General features: G+C 47.8%; 1 protein-coding gene across 1 annotated transcript in view; it reads left to right on the top strand.

Moving 5' to 3' along the window:
* The first annotated feature begins 272 nt into the window (after positions 1 to 272).
* The window catches only part of LOC144141792 (uncharacterized), an 87,593-nt gene continuing 65,399 nt past the window's right edge, over positions 273 to 22,466 (top strand). Inside the window, exons 1-2 of the mRNA XM_077673285.1 lie at positions 273 to 319; positions 8,600 to 8,678. Coding sequence (XP_077529411.1) covers positions 273 to 319; positions 8,600 to 8,678 — 126 coding nt within the window. The remainder of the gene's footprint in view (positions 320 to 8,599; positions 8,679 to 22,466) is intronic.

The raw sequence follows: 22,466 nt of genomic DNA on the forward strand, positions 1-22,466 counted from the left end.
AAACATTTTAATCTTAGGATATGATATTACCGTCTGCTTTTCAATCCGCTTGATCGAACGCAAATGTGTCGGCTCTTTTTTCTTTTCCTGAATGTATTCGTGTAGAACAGGATAGCAGAATGACACGGAAGGTAACGCTATTGTTGTCGGCAGCTTTTGAATAACCGTGGAGTTTGAATAACCATGCGTGACAACGGTGCAGTTTCAAACATGGCATGCGTCTACAACCGTGACCCGCTCATTTCATGCATATTAGGTGTTCATTTTACAGCATGCAGCTGGGCCTAGCAGCGGCAGCGTCCATAGAAACGACGCTGCGGTGAGCAGTGACGAGTGTCTGCGGCGTTGTCAAAGCCAACCCTTAACAATAGAAAGGTAATCTTGCAGCGCTGACTAGAAACAACGAGGGCCGCGGCAAGGTTGCACCGTAAAGACCCCTTCCAGCGCTTTGATATATATAACACCTGTTTTGTGTTTGGCCCAAGCGGATAGACAAAATACATTTATCATAATAGAGCCTGCTTCGATCCCGCCGCGGGAAGCCGTTTTCTTTTTAGAGCCTGTGCTTGTACATGAGCTGAGCAGTCCGCCGATGTTACTTGCAATAACGCCCACTGGTAAGCCAGCTTAGTCATGTTCTGATAACACCACTTGATAATTACTTTGCAGCGACATACACTGGCGTGAGCAATCACATGAAATACGCAAAAAGAGCTAAAATGGAGAAGAGCCAACCTGAGCATGTTTGCAACTGAGACTTTTCTTTTATCGCGTTAGAACGGTGGTTTGGGCTAGTTGGTGCATACTGAAATTCGAAACAGACTCCCGCTGCGGTGGCTCAGTGGCTAAGGCGTTGCGCGGCTGGGCACGAGGCCGCGGGTTTGATTTCCGGCCGCGGTGGCCACTTTTCTCAGCGCCTTGTGTCGTGGTTTCCTTGTCCCGTCTTTTCGCGCTGTTTCGAATTTCATTCTTTTATCAATGCTATAGTTTGTAATGCGACTTATATCCTGCTCACGCAGGAACAATGGCTACGCCGAGCATTCGCAGTGTTAAATTGATCGTCAACGTGTGCAAGGTGCAGAAGAGGCAACCTTTTCAGAGGAGTACGCGACACTGTGCTGGGTTTAACGCATTTCTTCGTCCGCCGATTGGAGAATAAGTTTTTTGTTTTAGGAGTGCAGTTAGTCCTTTTTTTAAACAGTGTGTTAGGTGTGCGTAAGTGTAGCGCTCCCGTTGTTCTCGATGTCATAACTCTTGCAGGGACGAATTGTTAATTATTTTACAGAAATAGCGTTATTAGTCAGATCCTTATCTCACATGGAGCATTGTATAAGGATGGATGCGATAGCCTCTTCTCTGCACCGCATTACCAAGTCTTGTACTGTGAAGGTTGAGAGAAAGACACACCAAAGAGAGTCAAAAGGGTGCCAGTTCCAGTGAAGCAAAGTTATTCCTTTTAATCCACATACGGGGACCCTTACTGCTAACGCCTAGCTACAAGGTAAGTGGTTCAGAGTTCTGTGGGGCCCCAACTTCAATATTTGTAAGCAACAAGAATGTATGCATTATGTTTAATACACTGGTGGGTGGCCGTGCACTTCTCTGACTTCTTAGAGTGAACCATTCCTAAACATTTTAATTGGACCATCATGGTGTTCCTTACCTCCCGACGAAAAATAAATAAAATGTACCGTAGGATATACTGATGGTTCTGGGCCTCCGTATCATACAGAGGGAACGCGTGGCCGGCCTTTATGGCTTTGTGAATACTAGGCCGGTGGGACAGATGTTTGGGAGCGTCGCGCTGTTTTTCGAAGAGATAAAAATTCAAGATTAATTGGGTGGCACATGCTGAACCATTGACCATGTTAAAAAAATTAACATAACAAAAGAGCTTACCCGTATGGTGGTAGAGTATGTATTTCACGTTTTCCTGCATTGTTATGTTTCTTCTGTAGGTACGTGGAACTCCAGCAATAAATATAAAAAAACTCTTCGCTTGAAGGGCGACCAATTAGTTGAGATGTCGTTAACAGAAAACTACCTCGCAAACACTATGAGAGATGGCGTCACGCGGAACCAAGACGTTCCACGCTTAAGTGAACCGCTCCCCCTCGTTCATAGATCACACCAGCCGGTATTGATGATGATGACTGGCAGTAGGGCGTCGCCCACCTCTGAGTGTCTTCATATTTTTTGTGCACATGCCGGAGCGCACCGCGGGAAGTTAATATTGTTCACTGCTGTGCAGTTGCGCAAGCTACGTCATGGCGTCACGCGGTGAACACGAACTAGAATGCTCAAACTGGTATCACTATCGACTACTTACTTGTACCTTAAAACATCTATTTCGCTTGTTATGCATGTTTGTCTGCGAAGCCTCTTTTCAGCAAGAAACATGTGCTGCCCACTGCAGCATGTAACGACGGTATTTCTCCAGCGTCGTTCAGTGTAGTCGCCTTTGTATTATTATGATTTATGTGACAGGTTTGATTGCAGGTGTTCCCACATATTGTGGCACCTGTGCGTTCTTTATGCGAACATATTTGATATATGAAGTGATTTTTTCTTGGAACGAAGTATGACTTGTTCAAAATGACGAGGACTACGGAATGAGCAGCTTTAATTGACTCTCTTTCAGCTTCTTGAGTAGCGGATGTTGCAGATTTTTCGAGTCGAACGCGCCGCTGGGCGCTTTCGACTCGAACGCAATTATCCTTGCTCTCGAGTTGCGAGACGGAGTCTGCTCAATATTTTATTGAACCACCTTGCGGGTTTAGACTTCGGCAATCCCTGGAGTGCCTCGATGCACGCGGTTTTTCTCCTATACGGCGGCGTAGGCATCGAGGCACCCCGCCACTACCAGCAGCTTCCGCTACAGCGAACGTTAGCTGTGGCCACGGAGCAGCAGTGTCGTTGCAACTTTCTCGGTTGCCGGGTGTTCGGACGTATATTCCGACGAAAGTTCTGACAAAATAAGCAGAAGAATGCTTTCACAAACGCCAGCAAAACTGGTATCCTAGTGCCCCTAGCATTTCTAAAAACTACGACCGGCCGTGTGCAACGCAAAATACCAACGACTTTGCTAATGGTTGGAACTGGCGTTGTTCTCGGAACTGTTCGAACCGCATTGTAGGGCGTTGGTGTGGTAAAATGAAAACGCCCACATCGGAAATATTCTGTTAGTAAGTGCCATCAATGACCATCCCTCACGGTTTTACAACTAACAATAGCACCGGTAGATGCATCGGTTGGCCTATTTTCTAATCGAACTAAAGGGTACGGCACATATATATGCTGTCAATATATAGGCTCCAACAAAAAAAGGATGAAAATGGTAAGCAGCTGAAACTTAGGTATTCTTTTTATATCCCTAATATATGTACAAGGTTCGTGTGCTCTAACAGCATGATTTCGTAATTGATTGATTGTTGCGTTTAACGCGCCGACGCAACGCAGGCGATGAGGTGCGCCGTAGTTGAGGGCTCCGGATTAATTTTGACCACCCGAGAATCTTTAACGTGCGCCAAAATCTCGTACGCACGGGCGTTTTTGCTTTTCGCTCCATCAGAAAAGTGGCCGCCGCGGCAGGGAATCGAACCCCCTAACTGCAATATACAAATCGCCAACGTTATTTCAGCACGTAGTATAAAATATATGTTACATGATTTTAAAAAGCTATCAGTAGTACACCGAGAAGCCCGGTAGGACCACGCACTCTTCACGCCAAAGGATATGACACAAATTTAGTCCAACTGGACTTGCCATAACTACATGGTTCACTGTGTAATTGTAGGATATTGAGAATTCCAACCATGTCCTAATAAATGGCTTCGTACGGAATGCTTGTCTATAGAAATGTTTGGAACTCGTGTTTTGGAAATATCACATGGCAAATTGTACGATTTGGTCTGCCGAATCGACAAGACGTGTCAAATGAGTGCTGTAATAGATAAGTATTGGCCTTGTTGTTATAACAACTAAAAAGGGCCAAAAAGGCGCCGCTCTGTGCCAACAAGTAGGACCGAGTAATGCAAACAAATAATTGAATTCAACGGTCATTTTAACTGCGAAGCAGTTTAAGTCAATCCCATCAGTTTTTATTCCGTTGAAGCAGATTTACTCAGTGCCTATCCCTTGCTCCTTGCCACCACCGACCCCTATTTCACAACTGTTATTCCCTACTCCACCACCTATGCGTCATCCACAAGTTTCCCAATCGAGGGATTATTGCGATAGCACTGTAATCAGCAACTGAACTTTTAGCTTTCATTGGGACAGATGCGTATGGTTCGCTGCAAGGCGTTATAGTGTTGATTCAAGGAGCATCAGCAGGCACAGTAGCACGAATGGATGCAAAAAACAACACAAAGCCGCTAAAATAGCCGCTAAATTTCCAACGCGATTTTATTGATTGCCATTTCAGCGACAGTTTCGAAGTGTGCGATACACTCTGGTTCAATAACATGGCTATCAAAATCGAAACCACCAAAGATCCTGGCGGAAAGGAGGCAGCGCTTCGGGTTCATGTAAAAAAATGACCGGGTATCAGCTCCTTTTGTTCAAATGTCGCCGGAAGACGAGAACTGACTGGCGCTCCTGCCATATAATGGCCTCCCTTCTCTTTCCCGCTCACCACTCATGCTGTTCCTTATCGCCTCACTCCTCCCGAGGTAACACGCTCTATGTTTGCTCAAAGCAATTTTAATTTACCGCGTTCTACGGCTCCAAGTCGGGTGTCTCGATGCCAGCCCTGAAGTACGGCGGAGACGCGCCTGAATTGAGTCATCCTACTGCATTTATAGCACCCCGACGCCCTACTGCACGAGCGATACAAACGCAACGTGGACCCTACGTAGTGGAACCTTTCGTTGCTATTGCCGTTAAATTTCTTAATGCCGCCAGGAGGTAGCGCTGGCAACACCAGACAACATTTTTCTGCTTTTGACGAAGTCTTTTATTTGCTATCGCGAAAGCAAGCATCTATGCAGGTTTTAATAAAAAACACTGCAAATATCACTTACGCATTGATTTTCCCTCTTATAATTGTGTAATATCTTGTTCCTGTTCAACAATTTTGACAACTATGAACACCAACACCGGACTTAAACGTTTAGATTTGGCTGTGAGTATATAAAACTATTGCGCCGACTTTGCTTAACTCTGGCCGGGTGGCTGAATCGAGTCACAGAGACAGTCAGACAAACAGAGAGACACCCAAACCAAAATTTCTGTATTTTAACAGCCCAAGAAAGACTATCGTATTTAATTGTTTTCGCAAAGGACTCCCACCGTTGAATAGTTCATGGTTTGCGAAACCTGCAAGATTTTAAAGGCCACAAGACGTTCGCTCCCTGGAGGAAAAGAGATCCTTAGATGTACAAGTCCGCGAACGCCAAACGGAGAATCAACTGCGCCGCAGAGAATCACGGACTCACCAGGAACGGGAAGGTGAGGCAAAGCGCTCACCGTTGAACCGTCAAGGCGACGCACAATAACGCAACAGACGACGCCACGAGCATGCGCCGTTAAGATGCTGCCAGGAATGACAACGCATTCAAAGGTGCCTCTTCAAAATTCTAACGCAGTTTCCACGGTCGCTATTTCGGCAGTAGTTGCGAAGTGTGCGATAGACTCTTGTTCGACAACGACGTTTGCAAATGCCTAAATGGTAAAGATTAGGACGCAAAGGAGGTCGAGCATCGGGTAGCGGTTGCAAACAACCCCAAAGGGCTTCCAATCATAAGGATTTCATGGTGTGGGGAACGTGCAAGGAGTCCTAACTAAAGAGTGTAAAGCCCATGTACGCCACCACGTTCGGCTACGTATGCCTGCTGCTCCCGTCTCACCTTACTCGCGTGAACGTAGTCCAAAAGCGCCTGATCACAGCCTGTTGGCCGTTCATGTACATAAGGGGTTTCTCTCACTGCCACGGTCACTACAGCATCTCAGACAAATAGTGAACGTTCCCATCGATGTGCAAAGACCCCTGCCAACCCACACTCGCCACATGTCGGATGACAGCGCGGTGGAGGTTCAAATCAAGCGCCGAATCACATACAAGCCGATTTGCAAGTACGGAGTGGTTAACTCCGTTGTGTCGGGGTTGGGACTGGTAAGAGGAGGGGGGTTGTGCGCACACACAGCTATAGGTTTCATTATCTTACTGGTGACATGCCCGTAGTGCTGGTTGGATATTCAAACGAGGATGCCAAATGGCCAAATGCGTCCTGTACGGTGTCATCAGCGGTAGAGCGGATTTGGTTGGTGTGTTACACAAAGGTAAGATGCGTAAGACGCGGAGGGAAGTAGGCAGCTTCATGTTTGTGCGCTAGAATGAAGCTGGATTTTTCACGTTGCATTCAGATTACTTGCTTGAAAGTATGTTCTGAAGCAAATTTCAAACAAATGTGTTTTGTTTCATGCACTTCGTGGACTGCACCCAGCTTCGCAAGTTATCCTTCTTCAAGGAGATTAAACGCGCTAATTTTTTTTTATTTCAGCTGCACCCAGGTAAGTAATGTTCTGTATATTGTAATCATCCGCGTCTCTGTCCAAACATGTTCACACAGTGGCTTCAATGTAGTTTTTAAAGACCCTATTATGTGTTAGGCTACATAAACACACTGCGCATGGAAATTGTTTTAAGAAAAGTACACTTGGGATTGGCTTTATTGGAAATAAAAAAGACAAAGCATAAATACCGCTTCAGAACTACCGTGTTCAAACAGAAGACCCGCAAGTAGTGTGAGAGCGGATAAATGAATTGGTAGAAACTCTATTGCAATCATCGTGTAGTTGCGAGTCTACAGGAGAAACATGAGTGGGACAAGCGACTAGAGGTAGAGTCCTGTGGTAGGTACCATACTTTTAGCGAAAGGAGCAGATACTGGGCAAACTGTTTTTTCTCACTTATCCCGGAGATTAATAAATGCAGCCTAATTCAGATCCTTCGCCATAATAGGAAAGTACTCCCGAAATCTCGTGTATGCACATCAAGCATTTTGAAGGGGTCAGAAAAGTCACACGTTAGCTACTTTCACTTTGTTTGCGGAAAATTTTCATATATCGTTGTAACCCATTTGTATATTGTTGCTTCAAGCGGATGAAATATGTTTTTAGTAATTGTGTGAGTAACACTAGGTAAATGTAGCGAAGCTTCAATATGGTAGCGAAGCTTCCATAAAAGCCTATACGTGCAGAAAATGGCGGCTCTTAAGCTGGTAATGGGGCTTAAAGCGAGCTGTGTGAGTAGGTAACACCTTGGGCTGAACAAAAAATAAGCCGGATGTGGCGCAACATCCGGTCAAAAAGATACGTCATCTTGGTTGCACTTGCGCGAAAATGTGACTTCAAAATAGCTTCAACAAGCTTATGATCGCTGAGTGCTCATGTCATTGCCACCCGAAGCAAGTTGGCGAGACCTTGGAAAGTGTGCTTCAAGTCCACGTTAGCTTAACTAGTACATAATAATGAGTAGAGAACAGAACTTAGGTATACTGTACTACGATTCGACATGGTGTTGCTAAAAAATTACTAGTGGCTTAGCTCGGCTATGCCAGGATACAAGTAGCATGAGCTAAGGTTCAGCTGGTCATTCTTAGCTTTCCTGGTTGTCAAGGATTAGCTTGATTATAATGCTTACTGCTGCTTCAATGACACACGCATGGTATACGCATTATGTGACAAATGTATATTTATCAAGCGGCTCCGGCACAGCGTCACCGATCACCCCAGAGCTAAGCTGCTTAAACAGATGCACGCCGGTGTTGCTGCAATGCACGAGCCATCGATTTCACACTCGGCCACCCCTCGCATGATCATCAAGTGGACCGGGCCGCCACGTTTCGAACGGAGGTCGGCGAAGACGCTGGGCGCGTGGGGTGTGTGACAGACGCCGGGCAGAGGGCAACGTTCTGTGCGCCGTGTGACGTTACGGGTCCTCGCGCATGCGCAGCATGGCTCTCCAGAAGCCACGAGAAACTGCTCAACCTCGGCCAGTGTAGCTCACGCTACAAAACATCTTGCATTTTCTCAGAAATTTTTTTCTGCATTGATGTGTGCCACTTCTGTATAAAAGAAAGGAGTTGTTTACCTTGAAAACAGTGCGTGGCAATCCGGGAACCAGGCACGCACCCTCCCCAATGCGCCCCCCCCCCCCGCCACCAAATTGTTTTGTGCCGTGGGATACAGAGCACACAATGACAATCGATCCCACTTGTCTGCTGTCCGCACCCTAATTCATATAAAAAACGTGCTACCCCCACATAAATTTCTGGCTACACCACTGCTTGGTTGTTTATTCGCGGGGCACATACGCAGGTTGCGTGCGTGACTTAAGTATAGATCAAGGTTATGTAATGCTTGCGCGGTTTGTGTGCATCACTTTTAAGAGAAGAAATAACGCATAACCATTTATTAATCATGACTTTTTAATTTTATTCCCGGATAAACATAAAACAACTTTATTACACTCTACAAAATAAGCACGTATAGAAATAAGTAGTAATGTTCATGGGCACTACATGCATTATGATTTTTTTACGCGCCGGAAAAGAACCGATAACAGGAAATACAGTAGTCATTGTATCTTTAGCAGAAAACAAGGCCACAGGAATGCCGATTCACGAAAGTGCAGCGAGCACACCACTCTAAACTGCAGCTCTCCTGGCGTCTTGGTAAGTAGACATGAGTTTTTCTACGGAACTTCTCCCAGCATTCACGCCTGCAATTTCATAGTTGCATTGTTTAGGCGAGTGTCCCAACAGATAATTAAAAAGAGAAGAAAACGGATCAATGAAAAAGAAAGCGACGGCAGTAAGTAAAACCCATAACAGGAAAGATGTGGCAGTAGCGCAGCACATAGCAGCACAACACAGTACTGCGATGAAAAGATTACTTGCGCATGCAAGCGCGGGAAGCAACGATCCCCACAAGTGCTGTGATGCAATAGAGAAATCAGTGATATAGAAAATTATATAGTAGCGCACAATGGGTATAGTTGCGCACAATACTTGCGCTATTGTAATACGCTGAGAAGTCTTAGAGCATTCCACACTACCTGCTGAGAGCCAAGCCTGAGGGGAAATCAAGCGATAACTGTGATATAACAAACATTTAGACATTTTTATTCAAGCCGCCACGACATCCTCTTACACAACCCCACGTGCACGTATTAACAGCGCTATAGTTTTGCATTGTCTTATAGAAATGAGAGGAGAACGGCGCAGTGAAATGCCAGGAGTTCGGGAATTGCCGTTGCAACTTTGTACAGCACATCGTTTCCATTGGTACCGAGGAAAGCTGTCCGCGCCAACCGTTGGCAGCATTGCCCCGCAAGATACCGTGCACGACGGGCACGGTATTATACGTCGTAACCCGCAATAAAACGCACCACGTAACTCTTCGCACAGCAAAAATTAAGTTCACACCAAACTAATAAGGGAGAATGAATGCGCAACACCAAAACACGTGAGGGGCGTTTCGTAGCAGACGAACCTTGCGCACGCCTTTCCGAACACTACAAGGACTGCATCACAGAGCAATGGCCTGTGCCATGCTTCAGAGGGCGCTACAAAAAAGGTTTTCGAGAATGAATAATCATTTTTAAAATCTTTGCACACACTGCTCCTATATAAATGTGGTTCAGAAATCAATCTCATGCGTAAAATATAAATATTATTTTATTGTTGAATAAACTTGTTTTCTTGCTTTTAGTGTTTGCTCTCTCCCTGCCTAGTCGCGCTACAATCGCCACTACCATAACTCTCCATGTTTATGTCGCTAACAATAGGTTCTGAACGGCTTCTCGCTCAAAGCTTCGCTACCTATTTGAATAGAGCTTAGGTAAAATTTGTTAGGAAAAACCCAGTGGGTATATAAAAAATTCAATGCTCATTGAATAAACTGCAAAATCACAAAATTTACCCCGAATCTTGTTTCTCATAGAGGTTTCTTGAGGAAATCACGTAATCTCGTAAACAGTTTTCAATATCGTAATTTTTACAGAACAACAGTTGGATATTATAAGGAGCTGGCGACATACAGAGGAATTTGATTTATTTACGAGAAAAATATTTTATCACTTTTATTCTTGGCAACACGGCAACTTACAAAAGATCGCGCGTATAGAGTATACGCCGCATGACGAAAATGTACTCCGAAAATTTTGAACGACTTCAACGAACGGTCTTTCTGAGCACTCAGTTCACTTGTAAGGCATGTTCAGTTCGTTCGGTATGCAATATCAGCAATTGTTTCACCCGTTAGGCGTGGTCGAACTGTGAAGTCCCTGAAGTTGTTTTTTATATTTCTATTAATAATACTTATTACAATATCAATTTAGTCACTCTATCGATGGGGTACCATCGATGAGAGTGTAATATTATTGGGGTGTCTGTAAAAACACCGTTTACTCCAAAATGCAGATTCACACCAAAAGGGTTAGTTAGAGTGAAATCCTAAAATATTTTAGAGATTTGTGCCGGTTACCTATATCATAAAAGGCCACTTATAGAAACAGTGGAGCAAAATAATTTTAACTTTCACTCAAAAACTTTGAAGCACAATTTCATGCTGGGCGTCCAATATGGGTGTACTTTTCCTAAACCCAGCATTAGTAACAACCCGCGCCAATATAAAAAGATCCCAGAAAAGGAAGCTGTTCGGTCGAGCATCGTCGGCTGCGTGTTGACGAGCCCGTAACACAGACATCCCTGTTCCGTGCTCCTATTATATACATTGATAATCAAGCGGATCCTTTATTGTGCGGCTCCCTCGAAAACTAAGCATGCGTTGTAGGCCTAAAGTAATCAGAAAATGTAAGGGTGATCAGCAACACCCCATTCAGAACTTATTATTTTTGAAACCAATTGTTCTCCAGCAATAAAATTGACAAATGTATGGCCAGAATCGTAGCAAACAGTAAAGTAATAGTTTCTGTACTACACCTAGTTTTATTGTAGCGTCGGGAAGTGGAAACGCTATTCCAAATTGATAAACTCATCCTAAAAATAGAAATCTTTCGTTCCAACAAAAAAACATTATATCACGGAAGTCCTCTCTGTATCATCTCCTTCCAGCTCTTACCGCCTGGATGATGTCATCTGGGAGTTTATAGTCAGATCGATCGTTTTGGAATAACAAGTGCAGTTTACTTCAATTTTTGTTTCTATTATCGTAGTCGGGATAACACTTAGGCAGTGGCGTTTGCAGTCCTGGTTAAGGGCAATAAAAAAGATCCCTCTAATTGGAGTGCCTACATTTGGGAGCGCATTATACGCGGTATTGTCTTGTATAGAAAGAGTCGGAACGTTGCTAGCGGTCACCTTGTGGGAAAATCGTACTCTACCGTGGTCAGTCTTGTTTGTACAATAACTTCGTATTCGGCTTTTCTTGTATTTTTTGTATGCGAATATCTATACTTTTAAAGAGTAGCAGCGAGCGATTGACCGTCCGACCGACCGACGGACTTACCGACCGAGTGATTCGTCAACGCCGAGCCAAAAACTGCGATACCTGGAGAGACTTGAAATTCCGGGAGTAGATTTCGGTCATACAGTAGGGGCTGACTAATGCGGGATTTCGCGAAATTTCACTTTCTAGCAAGGAATAAGATGAAGTTTTGTTTTCGTACATTAGTCATTATCTCACTCACCCATTCCTATATCCAAGTGCTCTGTGCTCATTTGTTAACCCTTGCCAATATCGAAAAGTAATTTTACGGTTTTTGCCTCACCGGTACTGTCGCCCGATTCTGCATTTCGGTACAAAGTGAGTGTTCTGAACGATTCTCCAAAAAATTGTTCACCTATTTTTTATCGAATTGGTTTTTGGTAGTGAATACTAGTAATACAAATACACGAAACTAATTTTAGTATTTCGCCCTGCGACGCCGGCAAAAGGGTGAAAATGTTTTGCTATTTGGCACGCCTGATGAGCCGAAGAGGCCTAAAAGAGGATAACATCTAATGAAACTGCTAATTCAAAGGGCTTGAAATTTTAAGAGCATGCTGATTATAGTGTAGGAGCTAAATATTGAAGAAATTTTAAGAACTACGCCCGGGAGAGTGTGAAGAGCTCTGAAATAGTGCCGCATATATTTTTTATAGCAGCCTAGTTCGGATTTTTATGTGGTGTTTGTTGATATTGCTACCGGATACTTGTAACTAAATATTGTGTTAAAATATTTTTCTATAACGCCCACCTACAGGGAAAATCAGGATTTTGGGCCAATGACGTGGTTTAACATATTTCCCAATAACTAAACAGCCCGTAGATTTATCCAATTAGTTTTTGCTTGCGAATGCTGTACTTACAGTTGTCCAAAAATCAATATCAGGATTTTGTCCTAACACATGTATAAAGACACGACCGGGATTTTCTATTTTCACACTTCTGGACATGAAATTCAGTTCAATTTTCCGGCGTTCGCATTTCCTTCGCTCCCTGTAGGGAGTTCCTGCAACGACGCACCTCCGCGTAGCAGCCCATGTTCCTTAACGTAAAAATGTGCCTAAAAAGTACCCTTCACACCTAGTGAGATAACACTTCCCATGGGTGAGCAGTGGTCGGAGCGCACCAGCTTGGTGCCATTGCCTCACAAGACTTCCAATACCACACATCATCAAGCCTTTTACTATAGGAGCCCACGTATTGACGGTACGTGGGAATTTTATAACGGTGTGCCACTTCAAGGTGAACTACCCATTCAGTCCTAATAACTCAACTGGTTTTAGTCCATTAGTGTCATTAGTATAGTGTTCCTTCCGTGCATCGCCGGGTACCACCGGTATACATACATATATATACTAGGGGTAGTACCCGGCTATGCCCGGGTGGGCCGCTGCACATCACTCATGAGTGTCGTTCATACCTACTGAGATTACACTTCAAAGAGTAAGTAGTCTTTTGAGCATACCGTGTTAGAACAATTCCTAGCGGGAGAGTTTAATTACCACACGAGTTCAAGGCGTTTCCCGTGTCCACACGCGTCCCGTAGAAGCCCATATATTGACAGCAGGCCGGTCTTCCTCACTGCGTGCACTTTCATGGTGAAGTACCTACTTATGACACGTACGCAATAACTGAACAACTCTTATACCAATTAGTCTGAATAGTAAGCGGCCCACTCGGGATTCACCGGGTCATGCTCCTAGCTTGTATATAATTGTCCTGTTCGGAGGAATTTTTTCGATGTAAAAGGCAGCGTTTGCATCGACTTTACCACACAGACAATGTTTGTGCGGAAAACGAAAAGGCTAATTGTTACGAATACAAGTGGCTACGGACAATAGATACAAACACAAAACGTAAGTTACAGCAGGAATATTTAGAGCTATGCTCTAAATACTGTCCGACTGTTAGGAAAGAAAAAAAAATTAATTGGTGCCATTTTAGATTACACGCCTTCAATACCACCGAAACTTCAAAATATACCAAGCTCTAGGGGGAAATGTAAGAGTGCTAGTTTTCGCCAATGAGCTAGATTAGAAGTGTTACTAAAAACATTCGAAGTACTGATCGGTTTTCCTTGAAAAAGAAAATACATTGTGGTCCTTAACTCCGAAGGTATTCAGTAAAATATATGTGCTTTATTTATATTTATTTAAACAAGCGGAATAATATTGTAACCTACCCTTTGTTAACAGCAGGCGCTGGCGAATTCAATATTTACCAAGATACGACCACTCACTTTATGGCAAGTCATGATGTTCACCTAGGTGTTTGTCAACAACTTTGCAGAACGTTTTATTCCGGAGGGTTTTTTGGAGCCATCGCTTGACTGTGGACAAGCTTCAGAGGATAAAATTATCATTTATGATAACCGTGTGGAAGAACTTACCCTCAAAACTTTTCACAATTAGATAAATAAAAACTAAAACACTAAAGAAATCAAGTACATTGTAGCATATTTAATAATATGGTTACGGAAGGCTTTTATCAAAACGTTACCGTGCTTATAAGGCATTTGAAAACGCCCACACATGTTTCAAAATAAGCAGACTATGTCAATCTTGGGATTATTTCCAAAGTATGCCTGCACGGCACATAGGTTACCTTTTTATTGCTGTTTCGGGCAGAAAAAGTGACTCGTGATCCTCCACAAGTCAGTGCGGTTGCTTCTTGACTTTAACTATAAAAAGTAGTTCCCTTCCAATCCGTGTAGAAGAATTGCTTCACAAAAGATGAAGAAGGAAGCTGGAAGCAGTCCACGGCGTGAAACAAAACACGTTTGTTTGAAATTTGCTACTGAGCGTACTTCCAAGCCAGTTAGCTGAGTGCAACTTGAAACAACGAGCTTTATTGGAGCGAAAAAACATGAAGCAGTCTGCTTCAATCCAGGTCTTAGGCATTTTACGTTTGTGTAACACACCAACCAAACTCCCTCAACCACTGAGGACACCGCACAGGACGCATTGGCCCAGTTGTTGTCCTTGTTTGAACCTCCTGCCAGCACAACGGACATGTCATCAGTAAGGGAATGAAACCTATAGCTGTGTGTGCGCACAACCCTCCCTCGTCTTGGCACTCCCAACCCATGCACTCCGTACTTGCAAGTCGGCTTGTGTATGAGTCAGGGCTTGATTTGAACTTTCACCCGGAAAATCCGCACAGCCAACCCTTCAGCAGAAATCTCGGGGACGACACGCGGTGCCGATGCCGGACCCGGCTCTTACTATACAGACTCTCCCCGTTCTTGTAGTAACCCATCTAAGGGTACTTGGTCTCTCAATCCCACGAGACGGCTCAGGCTCGCACACAATCCTGGCACTTCAACGTAAAGTTACTCAATTGGCACAACTAGTTAAAAGCATCACCCACTAACGTAGTGGTCTCAAAGAAGCTGAACTGCCCGTCGGGTTCAAGCTTCCCTCATCAGTCGCCTCACATAGGGAGCTCCTTACCTGTCCCTCAGACAAGCAGAGGACAAGAAACCGGTCATTTTATTTAGGCAAGCGTACAAAACGGCACTTGGCCTCCCCACTCACACCACTACTGACTTGTTGTACGCATGGGGATTCATAATACTTGGACACAGCCGTGCGAAGCTCAACGACCGTCTCAATTACAACGCCTTAAGCTTACGCCTATTGCCTGTAGTAGCTTAGCTAGCCTGGGCTATCCGACCCGTACTCAACACCGAGTGGCCCGCCTTCCCCAGTACGGCGCGCTCGCATTAAAGTCGCCCCTTTACCCCGGAACACGCACCCAGGCACGAACGACGGTCGTCGCAACTCCCGCACCAACGTCCACGCATCCCCATGTCCCAAGCGATAAACTTATGACGTCGCCACTTTCTACCACCAAAAACGAATTATCGCCACTGCCTCCACGCTGGCCTAAACACAAACTGAAGCTAAAGAGAGAGCCATTGAGCTCTCCTTACCTCCACTCGTCGCGATTACGTGCCAACAATCACGGTCTCGGAGGAAGCCTGCCGACATCTTGAAAAACGTCTACTTCATGGCACTGCCCTACACGTCATCGAACACTCCACTTACCTCCGTGAGGAGTGCCACATTCTGTGGACTCCTGACCATTGCGGATTGGCCGGCAATGAAGCGGCGCACGACGCGGCCCGAGAAGTGATACACCGGCACATTGCCGCCGACCGTCCTCCTCCTACCCTGGATTCCCACCCCCTACTAACGTACAACGACATTCTCACACATTATAAGCTGCTTCGTCCCACCTTCCCGTGACCTAACCCCTCTCCAACAAAGGCTGACGATCTCACTCTCCGCCAACTTCAAACCTGGACCTTCCCCCACAATACACTATGGCATTTGGTCTTAGGCACTACTCACTCACCACAGTGCAAGTTTTGCCCCGAAAGGGGTACACTTTACCACATCGTATGGGAATGCTGACCTACACCTGACCTACTTTGCAATCCCCACACTTCCCCTTCACAGTGTGTGGCGCAGCTATCCAGCCCTGAACCCGGCTTCCAGCTAACCTGGTGAAACGGGTCCGGATTGCCAGCCAGAGCCAGGGACTCATGTGCTAATGAGTGCCCACACTCCACACACGGAGTAAGAATGGGATTCAATAAAATTTTTCCCTCGTCCGCCTAACCATTCCTCCGTAGCTGATATTGCTCGCGCTTAGCACCAAGCCCCCAACATATATGCCAAGTGGCCGGTTTAAATAAAGCATTTTGTCGAATTTTGCCGCGCCGAGAACAGAGGAAAAAAAATTCACAGCATATCCACGGGGTGAATGATGATGAGTGGGCGAAGCTCCTGAGGGGAAATCATCGGTAAAACCGTGACTCTTCAGTGAAAGTTCGCCCACTACATCTGTGTCCGAACGTAACGTCTAGAAAGTCTCGCTTAAACCGCGCGTCGGCACCTTGTGGCTGAGCTCGCCTGATGCGTTTTGCAGACGCCTCACGAGCTCTCACTGCATCGGGGTCTGCCTGCCGATACGCACGCTTTCTCGCCGCTTCCCGTTCTCTGACGTTTTGGAGATCCTCTTCGCGCCGCAGCCGTGCCGCTTCGCGTACGGCAGGGTCCTCGCGCCGTTGCCGTGACGCTTGGGCCTCTCGTTCTCGAACGGTGGGATCTTGGCGGCGTCGTCGCGCAGCCAGATGACACGCTTCGGCCTCCCGCTCTCGTACGGCAGGATCTTGGCGGCGGCGTCACGCAGCTTCACGGAGCGCTTCTGCCTCGCGGGCTCGCACATCTGCAGCCTTATCCATCGGGCGACTCCGAGCGCGCGCCAACAGCGAACGGATTTTTTTACAACGCTCCCCGCCATCTAGTAAACAATCCAAGAACTAAACTAGAGGTAGCCACGCCATCTAGTAAACAATCCAAGCGCATCTTTTCATCATATACAAGTACCGCCATCTAGTAAACAATCCAACAACTAAACTAGAGGTAGCCACGCCATCTAGTAAACAATCCAAGAACTAAACTAGAGGTGGCTACATACATACGTCGAGGATGGACAGACCCACACCCTAAGGAGCTTCGCCCCTAAAAAAGCAGCCCCACTAACCCGTCGTTCCGCCGCTGCAACTTCGGTAATTCCATTCTTTGTGTCATGTCCCGGTCCGACGTAGGTGCTCAGCACTCCGCGGCTGCCCGTTGCACTTCACTTTAGGAGGAACTTTAAGATGCTTGATTCACGCTGCATGGCCAATACCAGCTAGTCACTTTTAGTGTCCTGTGGCTTATTAGGCCACTCACGTTGAAGTTTGGCTTTGGTTTCTCCGCAACCCGTCGAGTGTGCGTGGGAGTCTTTGCCGGTTGTTCGTCTCCCCTCGGCTCGGCGTTATTTTCTTCTGTGCGGTCGGCGGTTCCGGTGCTCGTTTTACTGGTCCTTTTAGGGATCCGGGAAACGCTCTTGCCATCTCGACATCGACTGTTTTGCCCTCGCAGCCGTCATTCAGAGGAAGTGGTCCGATGCCCTCGCTCACACTGGACAGCATGGGAAGACAGACCTGGCTTTCCGCAGTCTCGGTGCGCGTTTCCGCTGTGGCTGCCCGAGTCCTGATTGGTTCCAGGGTGGCTGCAGGTTAGGAGGGCGTTACCTCTTTCGCCGCGTCCTCATCCTTGCCGTTCGAGGCGTCCTCCGCGTCTCCGGCGTCCATTACATACTCTGCCTTATGGTAATAGTCCCATTGTCCAGCCACAATGGCGTAAGGGTGGTCGCACGCACTCTCGCTGTTGCCGAAGCGTCGACAACACCCGTAGGTTGGGACGTGGCACTCCCGCCGAATGTGGCCACTCCGGTGGCAGCGCAAACAGAGCGGTACACGTCCGGGCACCACAACAAGGGCCTGCTTGCCGGCGACGTGGACCTGGTGCGGGATATCGTCAACGGTACCTCCGGACTTCAGTCGTAGGTTGACCAAACCTGTCCTCGAGAGCTGCGATGTGCTGCCCGGCACACGCCAGTGGTCAGGGACCACTTCAGTGACCTTCCCATAAAGCGCCAGGGCACCTCGCACTTCGTCTTTGGGGACGTTGTCGAGCACTCAGTGCGGCTTTAGGCGTACGTCCTGGCTCCGCGGGTTGATAATAAGGCACCAGCACCCCTTTACATCACATGAATTTCAGAGGCGGCAACCCACAAGAAGTGACGGCCCACAGGTGGTTCATCTGATATGCACCCAAGGCAACAATCTCGGGCCGCAAATTCATTCACCAACGGGTCGCGGAAATCTTCTACCTTGTATGACCTGGCTTTTACGTCAGCATGCAGAAAAAATGGTGTTGATGGTCGGGTTTGCAAACAGGGATGTAGCGCCACCATCATCATCTTATTCAGGGCCCCCATCATCATCAGCAGATTGGCACGGAAGACCCTCAGCACCCGGAACCCGGTCTGGAGCGGCACCCCGGTTCTACTCGCCTCGTCTTGACCTTGGCACGGCAAGCGCAGCCTCAATAAACGTGGCCCCGGCCACACCGCCTCATCGGACGCCTACAATTTGGTGACACGAACAAGCGGCTTCGCCATGGCTTCGCAACGCTGCTTCCCCCGGCCACAACCCGGACGACGGCACGCGAAGAACTTCCTTCCCCGCCCTCCCAGACCTTCCCTTGCTGATTCCGTTTGACTCCATCTCAAACCAAGCTGCATGGTTCGTTATCCTGGAGAGCCATTTTTATGTAAATGACATCTGGTCCCCGGAAATTAGGTACCTCGTTATAATACAGAAGCTACCTGCTGCCCTCATTGTGCAGATCCAGCTGCCGACCCCAGGCCCCAGTGCGTATGACGACTTAAAAGACACTTTTCTCAACCACTACGGCATGAAACCCCGGCAGACGACAATCCCAACAGAACCTGCAGCCGTTACCCCCACCAGTCATCCTCCGACACTGCCCTCGGCCCATGTACCCCAACCCTCATTAGGTGACGGGTCTGCGATCATGGGCGCGTATCTAGAGCTCCCGGACCTCTGCGGTCTTCCAAACTTCTTCACACATCACTGCGACATATGGTTTGTTCTGCTCGAAAGTCAATTTTTCGTCAACAACGTAAGGAGGCAACTGCTGCTCTACCACCTCGCAGCGCCACGGCTACCTGACGGGCTCCTCGCGCATCTCCGGCTACCACCACCGGGCCCAGAGACCTACGACGACTTGAAGAAGGCTTTTCTTAAGCAGTGTGGCGTCTCAGACCGCATATTTCAATATTACAGCGCAGTTCTGATGACACGCCCACCTTCATCCCGCCCATGCCGACGCCATCCTGTGCAATAACACACCTTCCAACGCCAGCTGTGCATACAACTTCGCCGCAGTGTTCAGACTCGCCTTGCCAGGAAACTTCAGTGCCGGCTAAGGCTTGCAGCACTACACAGTCGGCCTTTCGCATAGTGGAATCTGCGTAACACCATGCCGCAGCGCCACAGGTTGTTGCGTTTGTTCCACCCACCCCAGCAAGTGTTAAATGCAGAGCATTTCGGTAACTCACGATGTCACCCGCGTTGACGTCCGTAGTCCGCGCCGTACCCCTCCGTACTATATAAAACAAATACAATCCGGCGCCCGGTTTCGACCCCTCGACCCTGCGGGCAGAACGCAATGTACATGGTGCTCTACCCACTGCGCAACAAAGCCAACACAGAATGGGACATTACGAACGCGCCTTATATCGTTGACTCATTCAAATTACTGCTGACGAGCGCTCTCTCGTCAGCAGTTGCCACAAGTGCAACAACAGTAACGTAACGCAAACTACTTAACGTCGTGCGCCCCCGGAAATGCTCTTCATTTTATCGTGCCCCTCGCGAGGGGGATGTTTCACTGCGTCTTCTCTCGGTCGCGGGACCCATGGCGCCATCTGGCGTAGGCGCGGCACAACTCGTAGCACTTTCTTTGAAAAAGCGCCTCGAAAGCGCGGCAAATATGAAATAGGGATGACGCGCTTTCGAGGCAATCCGCCGACGCGGTTGCTTTGTGTACAGTCTCGGCGGCGAGCGTCCCGGGCTTCTGGTGCCGACCGAACCCCATTTCTTTTGCTGCTTTACCGCTCGTGGCTGCGAAATTTCTCTGCACGGCACGAGTGAGAGCGATCTTCAGGAGCACTGTACTTCCGGTGTACGACAGCCGTCTTCCTCGCCTTAGGTGGAGCAGCCTCCAGCAGCCAACGACAGATCGAGGACCCCGACAGTCGAAGCTACCTTTGAAACACATCAGCTTGCTATTGACAATCTTCACAACCTGGCTACGATGGTGATACCGGAGCGAAGATTGCGGGGCGCCCCTCTCAACAACCGTCACCGAAAGAAGTATCCCACGACCCCATGCAATCAAGAGACGCGTCAAAAGCTGGTCCCCAGACGACAACCGATTCCCTGCTCCAGGACAGTGTTAGGTAGACGCAGTGACCGGAGCTCAGCCGTCTGTCTGTAAATCAAACAGGCGAAACCAGCTTGCAGGAAGGGGATCTGACGTCATTGGAGTTCAAGCACAGCTCATCATTGCAAGCCTCCGCTGTGCCACCTCCCACCGCGGTTGCGAGAACAGCCCAGACAGCGACGCAGCCACAGGGCCCACACAGGGGCACAGTCAACCCGCCCTCCGGTCGTCATTCTGTTGCACCACGCTTCACCTTGTCACTGTCCTTCGAGTTACGCCTGCCGTTCGCTCAATCATCAACTGCAGCAGCCGCTTCGCACACCGCAATGCGTCCGCGGCCGCATTCCCAGCTTCGACCACCAGAGGTTGCCCCTTACCCGGAATCTACCTCGCTGACGACCAGGACCGTGCCTTTTACGCAACCCCTTCCACTAGGCCCCTGACTGCCCACGGACTCTCTTTGGCTACGGACAAACATTACATGTGCCTGTGAACTTTTATAATTGCTTTTCCCAACGCCCCCACCCCCCCTGCTCCTCCCCGCTTTAACGTACAGTACTGCACAAAACAACACCCAGCTCAGTTTTTCTATCACGCTCCGCGCAAGGCGGGGAGCCCTGTAGCGCCACCCTCATCGTCCTCTTTAGCGCCACCACCATCATCAGCAATTCGCCAGCTGGCACGGAAGACACTCAGCCCCCGACACTCGGTCTGGAGCGGCACCCCGGTTCCACTAGCCTTGTGTTGACCACGGCACGGCAAGCGCAACCTCAATAAACGTGGGCTCGGCCACACCGCCTCATCGGCCGCCTACAGGGCAGAATAAACTGATAGTCCTGTTTTGCAGCATTTTTCAAAAGAGACAACATCGTACAGCAGGGACTAAAAGAAATGCGAACCACGGAGCACACCGCCTCTGATGCATCCCGCAACGTCTGGCTGCACAGTCAGCAAACTGCGTGCGTGCATAGTTCATTCTGAGCATTTGAGAGTGTCGCCTACTTTTAAGGGGCAATGCGTGATAAAATAGCAACGCCGATCTCTTTTTTAAGGCGTCTTTTTAAGGTCTGTCGCCACTAAGCATTCATGCGCGCAGCTGGCTCAATGCAGCCACCATGATGCCCTATCCTTCTCCGTGGCGACGCAGGGTGAAAAGTGGCCGGAAAATAAACGACCGGCATCGCTTCTTGATCAAGCATTTCCAATAATTGTAGGCCACACTCTCAAACGCTTTCGATGATGCGCGCATTCACATAGTTTACTGACTGCAGCCAGATGGTGCAGCAAGCGGGAGGCTGTGCGCTCTGTTTTTGCATTTCTTTTAATCCCCCCTATACCGGAGTTCGACAGGCCCGCCAAAGCCGCCCCTTGAACGGAGGTCGCAATCCTGCGTTCGCGCGGAAGTGCAGCCTAAAGCAGAATCCCTCCAGTGCCTCGCCTGTCAGTTGCGCTCGGCTACTGTCACTACATAGGGATACAGAGTATCGGCAATCTTTTCTGCTATTGTTCCGCGCCGTCCCCATGGTTATTGGTCAGCTCGCTAATGGGAGCTCACCAATTGACATTTCGTTTACACTGCGAGGGTTCATAAGCGCCGCCATTTTGCTGTTGATGCGTTTTATTCGGTACAGTCCGGTAGGTATAGCTTGTCCGCCGTGCTCTGCGGCTGCAGGCTACTGAAGTCGTTTCAAACTGTAATAAAAGATAACGAGTTATCGAAATTTCAGCAGCGCAAGTGTGACAAAAATGTCCTTTTGCTTCATCTCGGTAGCAGTGGTAACAAAATCCCCGATCGGAAGTTAATGGCGAGGCCGTAGATGCTGCAATCTTGCAGCAGTTATAAACAAGCGAATGGCCGACGTTGCTGACTTACCTGCGTCAGTGGCGGTACTCTGATAACTTATCTACTGGCACTACGCTCGGCTTCTCTGGCGGCAAATGCCGGGTTCCTTCCTAGCCGCACGTATGCACTCAGTGTCTTGGGCCTCGAAATTCTCTATTTGGCGACACCAGTACAGCCTAGTTTTCAAAGGTAATCTGCAAGCATAATCTTTACCAGGAACACAAGGTGGCGTGTCCTATTGTTCATAGGCGCCTTACATTCGTAATCTGGATTCGATGGTTGTTTTGAGATTTTTGTAA

The sequence above is a fragment of the Haemaphysalis longicornis genome, unplaced genomic scaffold (genome assembly GCF_048455015.1).
Source record: "Haemaphysalis longicornis isolate Haplotype H1 unplaced genomic scaffold, Haemaphysalis longicornis Haplotype H1 scaffold_6, whole genome shotgun sequence".
Taxonomy (NCBI): Eukaryota; Metazoa; Arthropoda; class Arachnida; order Ixodida; family Ixodidae; genus Haemaphysalis; species Haemaphysalis longicornis.